At 38.9% G+C, this 15668-nt stretch overlaps 1 protein-coding gene across 1 annotated transcript; it reads left to right on the top strand.

Moving 5' to 3' along the window:
* The first annotated feature begins 9054 nt into the window (after positions 1-9054).
* LOC149848106 (endoglucanase 11-like) lies at positions 9055-12463 on the top strand. Its single transcript, XM_090010456.1, has 5 exons — positions 9055-9389; positions 9493-9705; positions 9817-10017; positions 10118-10372; positions 11625-12463. The coding sequence occupies exons 1-5, from the start codon at positions 9132-9134 to the stop codon at positions 12282-12284; spliced, it is 1587 nt and encodes a 528-aa protein (XP_089866582.1). The 5' UTR covers positions 9055-9131; the 3' UTR covers positions 12285-12463.
* Positions 12464-15668: the final 3205 nt, after the last annotated feature.

Genomic DNA, 15668 nt, shown 5'->3' with positions numbered 1-15668 from the left:
TATCAAATCTGCTGCCATTATAACTTTTCATGTTTTACCATAACCTAGCTCGTGTTTTTAAAGTATGTATCTCCTTTCCTGTAATAATAGTAAAAATGGCCAGCCTGGCCTAACAATGAAGCATTCATCTACTTTTTGGAGAGGTTGGGGATCGAATCCCACCTCTTCAAAAGTGAATCATATACTTTTTTAAACTCAGCTGAACTCAAGCTAAGAATCAAGCCGAGCCTGGACAAGGGTGTTTCTAAGAGAGACGAGTTTGAACAGCCTATTCTCTGCTCATGTGTACCCCTATTTAGTGATGAACTTGCATTGTCTGCTTCTTAGGAAAAGCACATCTTCAAAGTAGATTGGAATATATGTTGCATGTGTAAAAACTTAGATTCACATTAGGCTTGCAAACCTCAAAAGATGTGCGCATTTGGGATTTGTTGCAGCTGCTACCTGCAACCCTAGGATCTATGTCGTGTTACATCTTAGCATTTTGTGAGGTACAGAAAAATATAACAAAACAGCTAAATTATGTACGAACGGTTTGGAGTCGATAAGCATTTCAGGCGTAGTTTTGGTTCAGAATTGAAAGACTCTGTTCTAGGGGTTCTATAGATACCTAGAGACGTGTATTAGGGTCTGAGATATGATCTAAACATGAGAAAAAGCTGCTGACTGACAGAGGTTATCGGTTTAAGAAAATCAAACACTTTAAGAACCCGACATGATGTTATTTTGGGTTATAGGAAGGCAACAAAAACTAATCTAAGTATCAAAAGGGGTTGTGAAGGTACTTTAAAGGTATGTAGCAGGCTGAGATGAAGTTTCTCACATTCTAAAACTCGAACACACAAATTGCAATATGAAGAGGCTACCTGGCTCACTAGGAAAGCAAAATGCTCGGTGCAGGTGCTCGAGGAGATTGGGCTCGAGTGACGGGGTTAGACGTCCAACCCTTGTGTGACTGTGATATGCTGAAAGGTCTAGAGATGACTAGAGGTCGTGAGAGAGAATAAAGTAGAGAGAAAAACAAGAAAGAGAGAAGAGAAAAAGATATTATAAAAAAAGAGAGAGTGAAGAAAAAAAGAGACATCTAAAGAGAGAAGAAAGAAGGGATAGAGATACATCTTGAGAGAAGGAACTTGAGAAACCTCAATATTATTTCATAATGAAAATAGCTTCACATACTTATTTATATAGAAAGAGTTGTGGTTAAGTATTAATTATCCAAACTTTATCTAATTAGAAAAGATAATAACCCAACTAAGCTAGGACTTCTATTTACTAAAGATTACACACTAATTAACCAATTTAATTAAGGGTTCTTAATTAAAAACAATCAATATAACTTAATTAACTTCTAGAAGTGGAGACATCCTCTAGGACTCTCTAGATTTATGCCCCCCTCATATGGGACCCCTTTGCTAATTAATCTGCCTTTTGATGATATCATGTGTTTAGCTTCTCCTCTTCCTAACTAAGACTCTAAACAATTGGCCTTTCTTTAATTCGAGAAGCCATATGAGCTATTATATCATTACATTGGGATACACACTATTGGTCAACCGTCTTGAGGCTCTGGAGGTGGTGTCTGAATTATTTTCTAAATTTTGAGTCATAATAGACCACCACGCTCTTCAGCACTTTGCTCCCAAAGTGAAGACCACGACCATCTGAATTGTCATTCCTTTAGAATCAAACACAATTCTTTGATCTCCCCATGCATTGGGACAATTTCATGGTTGTTCGATTGTGGCTTCCTACCTATTGTTGAACTCCCAATCCAAACCAAGTTTTGATGAAAAAGTTTGAGACATGGCCTATGAGTACATGCTCATAATGATGATACGGTTGCACTTTCGGGAAACTATCATGATATCACAACTTCATGAGAATGACTACAACTAATTGGCAACAGTCGCATCTTTTATGGTGATCATGTTGGTCTGTCGCCACACGATCTACACGATCATATGCATGACTCTTGTAGTTTTCTGTTGTGCATAGGGTCATATCCTTTCTGTATTAAGGGACGCACTCGATCAGTAGAGAGCTTGACTCCTCTACTATGCATGATCCTTCCTCAATGAACACAAGGGTGTCTTACTTTGCATGTGGTTCATGGCGCGCTATTGGGGCATTGGTGATGGCAACACTAGGAAATGAATCACCTCTGGTAGTTGTTGTGTTAGTGGGATAGTTGACTCACAAACACAGTAATGTAGGGACAAGGGCTTCCAAAAGACACTGCCTCAGGCGGCCTACGATGGAGATGTGTGTACAGAAACTGTGGACATGCACTGTGTTGAGTACGCATTACTCATGTGTATATACTCAGTCACTACATCGGTCGATTTCTGCAAGGGTTCTATACCATAGGAAGAAGTGCAAAGATCTACGATCACTCACCTCAATTCGGATTGGTATCATTCAAACGCATGCAATTGTGATTCAAAACTCATCCAAAAGATTTCTTCTCATAATTTTCATTGTAAGTGTTGTAAGGACTAACACATGTCATGTATGCACCGTTCATCAATAATGATGTCTTCTATTGCCTCATTCTTTCGCATATCATAAGAATCTTGTGACAAGTGCTTTCAACTCCAAATGCATCTTTAAATTCAATCTACAATTGTTGTGTGCATTTAGTCCACAATTAAAGTTAGGTTCATGCACAACCGCAACCCCAGGATTTATGCCGCAGTACAACTCAACAGTTTGAGAGGTACAAGAACACAAGACAAAATAGTTAAGTCATCTAAGAGCGGTTTAAGCCAGATAAGCGTTCAAATATAGTTTCGGTCCAAAACTGAAAAACTCTAGTCCAGGGGTTCTAAAGACACCTAGAGACGTATGTCAGGGTTTGGGATATGATCTAAATATAGAAAAATGATGTTGATAGACAGGGTTATCGATTTAGAAAAATTGAACATTTCAGGCACCCAGTAAGATGTGATTTCAGGTTTCATATTATAGGAGGGCAACAAAAGTTAATCTAAGGCTAAAGAGGGCTTATGGAGATACCTTGGAGGTTTGTATCAGGTCGAGATGGAGTTTTTCACATTTTGTAACTTGGACACACGATTTTCAATGTAGAGAAGCCACCTAGCTCACAGAAAAAGCAAAAATGCACAGTGTGGGTGCTCGGGGAGCTCGGGCTTGAGTGATGGGGGTGAACGTCTAATCCTTATATGACTGATATGTTGAAGGGTCTAGGGAGAACCAAAGGTCGTGATAGAGGAAAGAGAGTAGAGAGAGAAATGAGAAAGAGAGAAGAGAGCAAAATAGATGTTAGAAAGAGAAGAAAGAATGGAGTCTAAAGAAAGGGACATCTAGAGAGGGGGCTTGAGAAACCTCAATATTATTCCATAATGAAAATAGCTTCCTCAGACCTTCTTATATAAAGAGAGTTGTGGTTGAGTCTTAATTATCAAAGCTTCATCTAATTAGAAAAGATAATAACCAAACTAAACTAAAACTCCTACTTACTAAAGACTATATATTAATTAACTAATTTAATTAAGAACTCTTAATTAAAAGCAATCAATTTAATTAACTTAATTAATTTATAGAAGGGGGATTTCCCCTACAACTCTCTAGATTCATGATTCTCTTATGCGGGCCCCTACTGATGATGTCATGTGTCTGACTTCTCTTCTTCCTAACTGGGACTATGATTAATTAGCTTTTTTTCTTAATTAAAGAAATCACATTAGTTGTCACATCATCAGCCTAAGACCCACACGCTATTGGTCGACCCTCCTAGAGCTCTAGAGGTAGTGTCTGGATCATCTTCTAAATTTTGGGTTTTAACAGGATTGAAGTTAGCCATGTCTGAAAACACTTTATGTGGATTTTATCATGTTCGTGAAATATTCACTTGAATCTTCTTTTTGTTGTGATGTTGCAACCTTCGAACAGCGTACCTATATATCACATCATCAGGTTCACTTGTGCTAAAGGTAAAAATATCTTCAAAATGACAAAAATAAAATTTTGGACATAAGAAAGATTTCGATAAATTGTGAGGCATGTCCAAAATCATGCCATTTTACAAGAACAGCCCGATAACCAAAATCCTTGAATTGTAGCTTATCTAAAATTATCAAATCCCTTATATTGTAGTATATACAATGTTTAATCGATACATAGCGGCATATATGAGATATCTTAATGTACAAGGATTTTACAATATATATATATATATATATATATAGAGAGAGAGAGAGAGAGAGAGTTGTATGAAATTTTTTTCAGCATCTCCAGAGATTAAAAAAATCTCATGAAAAATCTAGATTTTTAGATAATTTTTTTATGTGAATTAAAGTTCTCCCTCGTTTGAAACAATTGTGGAAACTGCAGTTTTTTCTTTTGATTTCTTCCCACGTTTTCCTCGTCACCTTCTCACTTCCAAGTGTGCCAAACTGGCCTGGTCTAAGAGCAATTTCATGACGCAACTTCTATGCGAGTTATTGCAGATTCAAAGCACCCTAGATGGCTCCAAATGGCATTTATTAATGGATGGACTTGGAGAAAAGCTCCATGCCCCTTCAACCTACTGGTGAAAAGATCAGGCGCAATGTGACTGCACGAATATTTGTGCATTCAGCACCTGATCACCCTCCATCTTTGGGATAGGCCTGTCAGGTGTGGGACCCAAGACCTGATGGAGGGTGATGGAGTACTTAATGCACAATTTTTTGTGCAATCGTATTGCACCCGATCCTGACTCAACCTACGAAGGGCAGCTAAATTTGCTTCTGCATCCTCACCATGTGTCCGGCGGTACACCAACTTTAAATGAATACGCCCTTTGTCACATGTTGTGGCGAGTAATGCATTTCCATTGCAACTTTTTCCGGTGCAAGTCTAGTCTAACACATTTACCGAATCTTCTTTCCGTCTTTTGCAATTCGTACAAGAAAGCAACAGCAGTCTTTGTCTTTGTCTTGTTTTTTCTTTTCTTTTTTAAGAGTGAGAGAGAAGAAAAAAGAAAAGCAACGGCAGTCAAAGAGAGAGAGAGCTAGTGGGTTCTCTTATTTAAATGCCCTTTAAGTCTTATATATGCTAGAAAGTTTAATTTTTATTTTCATAAATACGAACACGTGAGTGTGTGTGTGCAGTTAATATGCAAACATGAGCAATGAGAAACCACACCTAGCCTTTAAGATATATATATTTGGTAGATATAATCAAAGGTTATATGTGAGAAGACCTAATTTTGAAAGATGGAAAAAATCAAAATTTCAAACTACGCAGTTATACATAAAAATCGATGCTTACATTGATAGACACTTCTATGCGGTACTGTACCACCTTATGTTTCGTCTGTACAAACTTGATTTACATAGATCCAAGCTCCAAAAAATCTAACTGTTTGATCATGTTTAGCTTATTCTATTTATTATTTTCATGTGTTAAAGTTTACTCAAATATAATGTTTTATGCTATTTTTAAACTGTCTTTATTTTTATGAATTGTCAACAGTTGATTTTTACCGTCTCAAAAATGGAATCTTATGGTGTATTAAACATGATAAAAACTTCATTTATACTAAATAAATCATACTAAATACATTTGTATGGTTAGAATTACCATTTGATGGCTAGATCTATGCAAACAAGAGTGTGTACCATAGTATCATAGTACAGAACCACCATATATATATATATGCAAGCTCGAGCTCATGGGGAGCAATGAGTCGAGCCTGAGCAAGCTCGTTTTAAAAAAAAATACAATTTTTTATATTGAAACTAATAGAATCGGATTCTAATTCCTTCAAATCAAGCTCCGACTGGCTGATTTAGAAAATAAATATTACATTGTTTCATTAGTTGTGAGCAATAAGATTTTAACTCTAATTATATTACTTTCAAGCTAAATTTACATTCTACGTTATAAAATATATGCAAAATTATATTGATTACTAGTTAACAAACTTATACAAGTTAAGTCGAGCCACATGCTTGTTGTTCGTGTCTGACTTATTGGAGTCTATTTCATGAGCTCTATAGTAGCTGAACACGAACAGCTCGTCTAGTTTCCCAACCCTAGGCACAAGGGGCAGGTTCAAAAACCCAATGGTATAGTTGTATAACTGGTAGGGGTCTGCCTAACCCCAGCTCGCCTTTCAAAAAAAAAAAGAATAGAAGTTAAATGAGTATTTTGTAATTAGTCTAACAACTAGTGTCCGGTTAATTTCATAGTTCTTGAATATAAATAGGGAAGAGCATGTGTTCAGTGTAGGCGATTTCATGGGAACCAATCCTTGAATCATGTTCTTAAAGAAAAAAGGTGTTTTTGTTTTGTTTTTTAGATCATCTAAGGAAAACCCTTGAGGTTCTCCCTGCTCATCAGGAAGTACACCCAGCTTCGACCTTGCGGCAAGGGACACTACCCCTGAGCATGACATCTCTTCAATTTGGTGACATTCACAAGTCGCTCCTACCAGATGAGCAGAGCCCTTAAGTAGTTTTCCATCATTAAGGCAAAGAGGGCTAGGGATGACGAGTTGGATCAAAGCTAGTGTGCAATAATCCAAGTTGCATGCATTTGACTGCACTTGTATGCAAGATTTTATCAGCAAAATATGGATCTAGATCTATAGTTATTTATGACAAGTTATTCTAACCTCATGTTTCCTCTGGATTGGGGCCCAACAAGCCTACAACAGTTGTGAGGATGTACGAGAGGTAGTCAGATCCCTAGAGGAGTTCCACTAGTTTGGTAGGGACGACTTGTAAACATCATTGACCTAAAGGGATGTCATGAGTTCGAAGCTCATGGATATGCGCATCGTTTGCTGCCATGTGAAAACTTGGTGCTTTTTACACCAATGAGCTCCTAAGTAGGACTGGTAAACGAGCTGAACAAGGACGAGCTTGAAGTGTAAAAACTCGGCTCATTGTTGTGGCAAGCCAAACTGAGATCAATCTCATGATCAACCCGAGTTAAACAAAAAGAACATTGTTTAAGAGCTGAAAGAAACAGGATTACAAGAAAATACATGTAAAATATATTAAAAATATATTTCTTGCTACCTAACAAGCTTATATGAGTCGAGCCACATTCAGCTTGTCTAGCTATTTTACGAGTTTGAACAAACTCTTTACAAGCCGAGCGATAAGCAGCTCGGCTTACTTCTCAGCTCTACTAGTAAGTGAGTGAGGTAATTTTTTCTTGTAAAAAAAAAAAAAACAGATCAATCTGTCTTTTAACTTTAAAGAAGACTGATTTAAAGGGTTATATTTGTTATTCTCAGACAATTCTCATATTTTTATTTTTTACAAGTAACCAACATATTCTTAGGAATGGCCAACTCTATTTTTGTTTTACTGGGATATGTCGGCAGTTGGGTCCCACCCCTCAATTCGAGGGCCCTCATTGCAGGGAGGAGTGTGTGCTTGAAGTGTTAAAGCTCAGCTCATTGTTGTGGCAAGCACCACAAGAGAGCTTCAAGTTGTGTGCGTGCACCCACCACCCACAAGAGAGAGAGAGAGAGAGAGAGAGAGAATTTTGCCGGCGCGGCGAAGGGACGCCACTGCCAGTAACGTATTCGGCTCATGGGCTCGGCTCGGCTCATGCGCCTAAGATGAAAAAAAAAGTGCCCCCCAACCGCAACATGACACACGAACTGGTCTTACTTTTCCTTTTGTAGCATTTTTTTTAAGGGTAATTTATATTAGGCGCTTTACCTATGATAAATTTATGTTTAACTGCCTCAAGTTTTAAAGTTTTAAGATAATCACCTAACCTTTTAGAAAATTGTTCGAATATCTTTTTTTTTTTACCTATCTCCAGTTGACCTTCTAAAATGTCTGTTTTAACGTCTTTTTTTCTTATTATTGAATAACACTTTTGGAGCTACGGTTATGGGTAAATAAGTAACTTTAAAAAGTAAAGTAACATAAGCACTCAACTGAGCAATTTTTCAAAAAGTGAGGCATTTATTTTAAATTTTTAAAATCTGAGATCGATGTTAAACGTAAATTCACAATACTTACGTGCCAATACATAATTTACCCAAATCTTTATCTTCTTTTTTTTAGTGTAATTCTCTAGGGAGTGAGCCTCACTAACGGAGTGTAGATGGGACGTCTGATATTGAAAATTTGGAAAAATTTGGAGTGTGATGACTCGTTTTCAAGGCCATTTTCCAACACAAAGGTGGACCCAAGGGTAAGTGATAAAATTTTTCTTAGAAAATTCTAATTAATCAAAAAAAATTCATATGTACAACTGTTAATGTTACAAAAATATGAAAACTTTTGTATAATTTTCTTTTTATTTGAAAGTTCACACAAAGATTTTTTTTTTCATTGGTATAAAATTTTTTACATTTTTCTGGCTTCCAAACGTGCCCAAATAACTGGTAACCATCCCTCTCTTTTTATGAATGTAGGAAAAGCTACCATTTGTATGTCTGACCCAATGTTGTCGGTACCACTGTGAATCGGCCTGAATCTCCAATAAATCGATAGGAGACCAATCTGATTCAGTTTATGTTTAAATATTTTTTTAAAATAAATTAAAATATTTTATTATTATAATATTTTGCACCACGTGTCATGTGCTGGTTAAAATTTGGCTGATTCAGTTGAGACTATTTACCTACTAAGCTGACCAATGATTTGTTAGAGTCGACCTTGACCAAACATTTTGTTTTCAAGCTTGACCTGGGTTTCGAAGAAATTTCATAACCTTGGTTCTCTCTCTTGGTTGAGTCAATAGTGGCTTGCTGCAGGTTTAGCTAGTGTGAAATTTCCCTCAACTATGCAGCAGTCAAACTTTGGTTTCTATATGGGCACTCATTTTCTTTTGTAAAGGTATTTCAAGGAGTGTTTTGCTATTTTGTAATTTGAAGATCTGTGATTTTGTCCATAAATGGCACTCAGCTCAGTGCCAAATGTAGATGAGCCAGCTAACTTTAATCATTTCTTAGAAATAATTGAAGCAAATCTTAGATACTCCTTTTAAATATAGTAACACACCTGATTACCGTTACCAAGTTTGCACCATATTAATTCACACCTAGAGAGAGAGAGAGAGAGAGAGAGAGAAGGGGCTGCAGATTGCAGTCCCTGAAACAAAACAAACACACTTTGACGGCTAATGAAGAAGAGGCCAAACAATAAAAGATGGGAGGAAGAAAGAGAGGGTGCATCCCTGTAAAGCCTATGCAATTCTCTTCTCTCCCAACCATCACCACTGCCTTCTTCATTGTCATTGTCACCTCCTTCTCCTCTGGCCTTGCAAGGACTGAAGGCCATGATTACAAAGACGCGCTCTCGAAGGGCCTCTTCTATCTGGAGGCTCAGAGATCCGGCCGCCTCCCGTACAACCAGCGAGTCACCTGGCGCGATCATTCTGGACTCACCGATGGGCTTGAGCAAGGAGTATGTATTATCTCCGCTCTTTCTTCTTTCATTCTATTATTTCTTCTTCCTTTCCAATGTGCGCCGTCTGACTGGGTGATGCTGGTTTTTTTATGAAATGCAGGTGGATCTTGTAGGTGGGTATTACGATGCGGGTGATCATGTCAAATTTGGATTACCCATGGCTTTCACGGTGACGATGTTATCATGGAGCATCATCGAATACGGTGATCTAATTCAAGAGGCGGGAGAGATGACCCACGCCCTCGAAGCAATCAAATGGGGCACAGATTATTTCATCAAAGCCCACACAGATCCCAATGTCTTATGGGGAGAGGTATAAAATCTTTTTTCCAGATGTCTTTGCTTAAGCTAAAGCAGTACCGTCAGGATCATAGCAGGTAGGTTTGTCAGTCAACAAGTTCCTAAACTTATGACAAATTTGCAGGTTGGGGATGGGGACACGGATCACTATTGTTGGCAACGGGCAGAGGACATGACTACCTCAAGACAGGCCTACAAGGTTGATGCAGAGCACCCGGGGTCAGATGTCGCCGGTGAGACGGCTGCAGCGATGGCAGCAGCCTCCATGGTGTTCAAGAGGTTCAACCCACATTATTCCCATCTCCTGCTGCATCATGCCCAAGAGGTGAGTGGGGTAATCCCCCAACCGAACATACCAATTCACAATCAAATCTAGGCCACCATTGAGCCCCTGCTCTGACATTGTTGGTTTCCATTCAATGTAGCTATTCGCATTTGCAGACAAGTATAGAGGAAAGTATGATGCCAGCATTGAGATTGTGAAGAATTACTATGCGTCAGTAAGTGGGTACAAGGATGAGCTGCTGTGGGCTGCCCTGTGGCTGCACCAAGCCACCGGCAACGCTGACTACCTAAAGTATGCCGTAAAAAATGCCGATCGCTTCGGCGGCACTGGTTGGGCAATCAGTGAGTTCAGCTGGGACGTCAAGTATGCCGGAGTTCAGATCCTTGCTGCGAAGGTACGGATCGCATTTCTGGTTCTGCATCTTGTTCTGTGTCTTGCCATTGAATCGGAGTCCATGTACTCTGCAAAGACTTGCATGGGCTCGCCTGGTAGGTACGAGCCTAGTTGGTCATGGACTTCTATCAGAGCCTCTTGAATCTTCACGTTGGTTTAATAGTTGGTAGAAGTAAGAAGGCTGGTTTAATTCAGGGGAAAAAATGTTGTCTATCTTTGCTTCTTTTGGGAGAGAAGGATGCCCAAGTCAGTTTTGGGATGGGTTGCAACAGTTAAGAGGGCTTGGATGTTGTGGGGCCCAGGACTTGGATGAATTGGCCCGAGTTCGGGCCAAGAGTTGCCTTGACCAAGGCTAAGGATACTCCAAGAGAGTGTTTGTGATGGAGCATATTGAGCCTGGTCCGTTTTGACTGTCCATTAGAGCCAATTTGACAGATGAGATCTAGGTATCCACTGCCGATTAGGTACATATCTCATGACTTGGTACTGAATTATTTCCTAATCTCGAGCCTTGAGCCGTTGTAGATTAGACCAACCAAACCATTCATTAAAAAATATGAATCTATTGATCCTAGGTATGTGAACCTGCTACGAAGAAAAGCTTTGAAGTGAATAATCTATTGTTCAATGGTACAGGTGTTTGAGCTAATCAAGACAGTTTATCATTTTGAACTAACAAAAGAAGCTTTTGTTCACTTCTATATTCCTTATTGGAATTGGTAGACCACTCCCTTGTTTCAGGTGTTCAGAATTTGTATATAATATAGAGAAACTGTCCATGGGATTGAAACATACCTAAAAGGGCCTGTTTGCATAGCAGGTACTACTGGTATTTCAAGTTTGACTGTGCTTTTGTGCAATGACATTGTTTTATAGTGACAGCCCAACTATCATGCCAGATTGAATAAAATCATGTGTGTGTATTAGGAGGGCAGATCAGGTCATATTGTATATAATCGATCGTCAGTTAGATTCAATCCCAACTGCACATCTCACTTGGGAACCATGACAGTGGTGCCCATGCACATCTCCATCAAATGAGATGTGTGGTGGGGATTGAATATAACCAACGGATTGGTCATATAACAATATGACCTGATTTGCTCTCATGGCCAGACTACCGTTCAGGCTGTCACCATGTAGCTCAATGCAGCATATATTAATAAAGCAGATTGAAGGGTTCTGTTATTTATAAGAGTATAATTGATTTGGCTTGGTTATTAACCATTGACACATCATGTGTGTGATTTTAGGTGCTAATGGAAGGAAAACACAATGAGTATGCCAAGACACTGAAGCAGTACCAGTCTAAAGCAGAGCACTACTTGTGCTCTTGCCTACAAAAGAACAAGGAGAGCAACGTTCAACTCACTCCTGGAGGCCTTCTTTTCATCAGGCCATGGAACAACATGCAATACGTGTCTAATGCAGCATTCCTCCTCACCACCTACTCAGACCACCTAAGGCAGTTTAACAAGACCCTCCACTGTCAGAATCAAACTGTGGAGCCAGATGAGCTCATGGACTTTGCCAAGTCTCAAGTTGACTATATCCTGGGCTCCAACCCGATGGGAATGAGTTATTTGGTGGGCTTTGGTCCAAAGTACCCAAGATTTGTCCACCACAGAGGTGCATCAGTTGTTTCGCACCGGGTGGACCCTGGGTTCATTGGGTGCACCCAGGGGTATGACAACTGGTATAGTCGCCGGGACCCTAATCCGAACATCCTAGTAGGTGCGCTTGTTGGTGGACCAGACTCACAGGACTTGTTCAATGACGACCGTGCGAACTACATGCAGACTGAGGCCTGCACCTACAACACAGTGCCTCTGGTTGGTATCTTTGCCAAGTTAAGCCATGACAGGGACAATAGGCTAGTCCCCCACAAAGACCAACAAATTTCCTCTTTCTAGAAATTAAGAAAATTCATTTCAATATAGATACAAGAATTCAATTTGAAATTGGCTTGTAATTTATGTAGCATGTCAGAAATCAGTTTTTCATTTCTCATATGGTATAGCTCTTAAGAGAAAGTATACCTATCTGTGACATGGAAAAAAATTCATGGTCATTTTTTTCCCTTCTATGATAACAACTCTTTTGTTTCCTTTTTGGTTTCTTCATTTGAAAGGAAATCAGATTCAAATAGTCTGATAGGAAGGAGAATATTTTATTGTCGTATTGAGATTGCACAATCTTTCCAAATATCTACCATATGAATCTACAGGTTCCAAAATGCGAAGCATTAAGATTTGGACCCACATGAAAGAACCACAACCATAGAGAGTTTTTAAATACTACCACTTATCTATCAGTACTAGAGAGAAACCAAACATGGTTTCTGTAGGGATGAACATTGTGAGCACCTTTAGGTGGGGCCGTATTGGTTCAATATGAAAAAGAAAGTTGACCCAACCCCAAGACCAAGATGGGATGTCCACTTAGTACTGCTACTGTTTTTCTAATGATATTTGGGAGATTACACCCTTAGTTGTTCAAATAGTAAATAAAACAACCCTGTTCTCATTGATTTTTCAGTGTGATTCAAACGGAGGAGGCCCCACTGACATTAAACATATGGAAAAGAATGACACAAGAAAAGGAAAAGCCAAGAAAAATGGTCGGTTAGACTTTGTTCTCATTGAACAGAACTCCACAAAGTTTGCATTGATTTACGGTAGGCACAAACCAGGCACTTGATTTTGTATGCCTTCTTTCATGGCGTGATTACATCCGTAGGACTAGTGAGGACAAACAGTCTCCTTTATTTTCTGTTTTTTTTTTTATAATATCATGTTCAGAGACTAGGGGTGTCAACGGGTCTGGTTTACCCGGATCTGACCCATAGGTATGGTGATAAATAAGAAAACCCGATTAAGGTCCGGGTCTGGACCCGAAGGTCCAATTAATACATGGAACCGGGTATAGTTTGTGAAATTTTATTCCAGACCCGGGTCCTCCGATTAAGACTCACAATTTTTCAATGTAAAGATGATAAAAAAATGTTATTTTACCGGGTATGGCTTGAGTCTGGTTCATGTAGTTCTTATCGGATTCGGGTACGGTTTCTATTATGATGGATCCAATTAAATCCGGGTTCAGACCCGATACCATTCCGAAAAATTAGGGCCAGGTCTGGTTCTACCTGGTTCTGAACCAAACCCGACCCGTTGACACCCCTACCAGAGACGTGATGTTTTCTGTGCACACCTTGAACTTATGAACGTGCAGCATGGTCAGGTGGGCCCACTTTGCAGGGTAGTCTTTACTTTTCTTTTGGTAAGTTTCTAGCTAGCTAGGGTTGTCAATGGTTCGGGTATGACCTGATCCAGAACCTTACCAGATCCAATAGTGATGCAAATGAGTCAGACTCGGTTTGGATCTAGCCATTACCGAGTCCAATCTAAGAAGATCTATGATAATCAGATCCAGATTCAGATTGGGAGGCAGATGGGATCGGCTAAGACCAAATTCAGATCCAACTACCTTAAGTCTAACATTTACATATGCTCGGATCCATATTTTAGTCGGATTCAGATTTTATTCGAACTCGAAGTTGGATTCAGGTGCAAAACTTGGTACCGAGCCTGGACCTGATTATTAATTAGATCTTACTTTAGCTACCATAGTTGACTAAACAAGCTCAGATTCAGTCGAATATTTGACATGAATCCAAACCATTAACATTCCTAGGATCTGACCGGATCTAGGATTGGTAATAAAGAAGGATGTATCCACCCGGGGGTTTTCCGCTCTTCAGCAAGGGTTTCTCATCATCAAAAATAGGATGTATGATTAAGAATTCAGGTCAGACCCTACAGGGTCTGATTAGTATATGGATCCAACTATGGTTTAGGAAATTTTTATATCAGATCCAGGTATAGTTTATGAAATTTTTATATCAGATCCAGGGGGCAGAGCTACATAGTTCCCACCCGATCTGGAAATCCCCACTAAGGGGGTTTTGACCTGAATGTTTGTGCCCTCCTTGCCCGCAAACTCTCTCTCTCTCTCTCTCTCTCTATATATATATATATATATATATATATATATATATATATATATATATATATATATTTTATTTATTTATTTATTTTATTTTTTTAGAACTAGAAATATATATGGGTATTTCGAACACTTTTTTTGCAAATCCAACCATGTGGATGTGCTTGGCATGGTGAATTTGCTAGGAATCAACCATTGGATCACGTATTTTTTATGAAAAATGTGAATTTTAAATGCTTGAATATTTATGAAGATTATGAGCCATTGATTTTAAAGCCTTAAAAAAAATCTTTTATGCATCAAAATAGGACGATTCAAGAAAGGGTTCTTATAAAATTCAAGGGAAAAAATCATGAAAATCGCTGTTCACACATTAGTTCTCATATTTTCAGTTCTAGTGATTATATATATATATATATTATATATATGTGTGTGTGTGTGTGTGTGCCCACCCTAACTTGGATTTTTGGATCTGCCCCTGGTCCGACCCAAGTTTTAATTAAGATCCATAATGTTTGACGTAAAAAACATAAAAAAATATGACTTAAGTTGATATGGCCCTGGTTTGGTTTGTGTAATCGTTATAGGACCCAGGTATGGTTTTTTCTATTGTAGGTCCGGTTGGACACAGGTCTGGACCTAGTACTAGTACCTTAGAGTTGAATCTGGGTCCAGGCCCTACCTCCAGTGAAGGTCCGTCTAGTTGACACCCATAGCTTTTAGAGATGTCAACAGATTTGGTTTCTACTGAATATGAATCCAATTAGTGAGATTCGATGAGGCAAGTAGAATCTGATTAATAATTGGATTCACATTTAGTATGCAGTTTTGCACCTGATCTGAGCTGAATCTGAGCCCGACGGATAATCTACCATTACAGATAAGATATACCAGATTAGCTAATATGATCTGGATTTGGCATTATATATCTTTTGTATATCCAACTCCGAATCTGAATTTGAATCCCATTAGACTGGATCTAATTAGGTCGGATACCTTAATGCTTAAATGCTGACCGAGTAAATGGTTAAGTTTGGCTTAAGGGTGCAACTGGTTCAGATCCATTCAAATATTAAACCTGCCCAGGCTCAGTATTAGCATTTAAATTTCTGATCAGGATTCAAACTTACTGTATTATATCCAGTTTGGATCTGAATCCAGACTTGTTGCCTGGCATTCCGGTTCATATTTGGATCTACCATGAACCAGCCTTATTCAACCGGTTTGTATCCCAATTTGGCTATAGCTAGAAATGAGTCTGATGGGAGTTGTCGAAATGGGGGGGGGGGGAG

This window comes from Nuphar pumila, chromosome 1 (genome assembly GCF_984573655.1).
Source record: "Nuphar pumila chromosome 1, dmNupPumi1.hap1.1, whole genome shotgun sequence".
NCBI classification, from domain to species: domain Eukaryota; kingdom Viridiplantae; phylum Streptophyta; class Magnoliopsida; order Nymphaeales; family Nymphaeaceae; genus Nuphar; species Nuphar pumila.
This window is presented reverse-complemented; position numbering and strand designations above follow the sequence as displayed.

Bases quoted from the DNA above. Each gene is read 5' to 3' on its own strand.
- LOC149848106 (XM_090010456.1), top strand. From the start codon at position 9,132: ATGGGAGGAAGAAAGAGAGGGTGCATCCCTGTAAAGCCTATGCAATTC. The intron at 9,706-9,816 runs GTATAAAATCTT...ACAAATTTGCAG, and splicing joins CCAATGTCTTATGGGGAGAG to GTTGGGGATGGGGACACGGA. The intron at 10,373-11,624 runs GTACGGATCGCA...GTGTGATTTTAG, and splicing joins TTCAGATCCTTGCTGCGAAG to GTGCTAATGGAAGGAAAACA.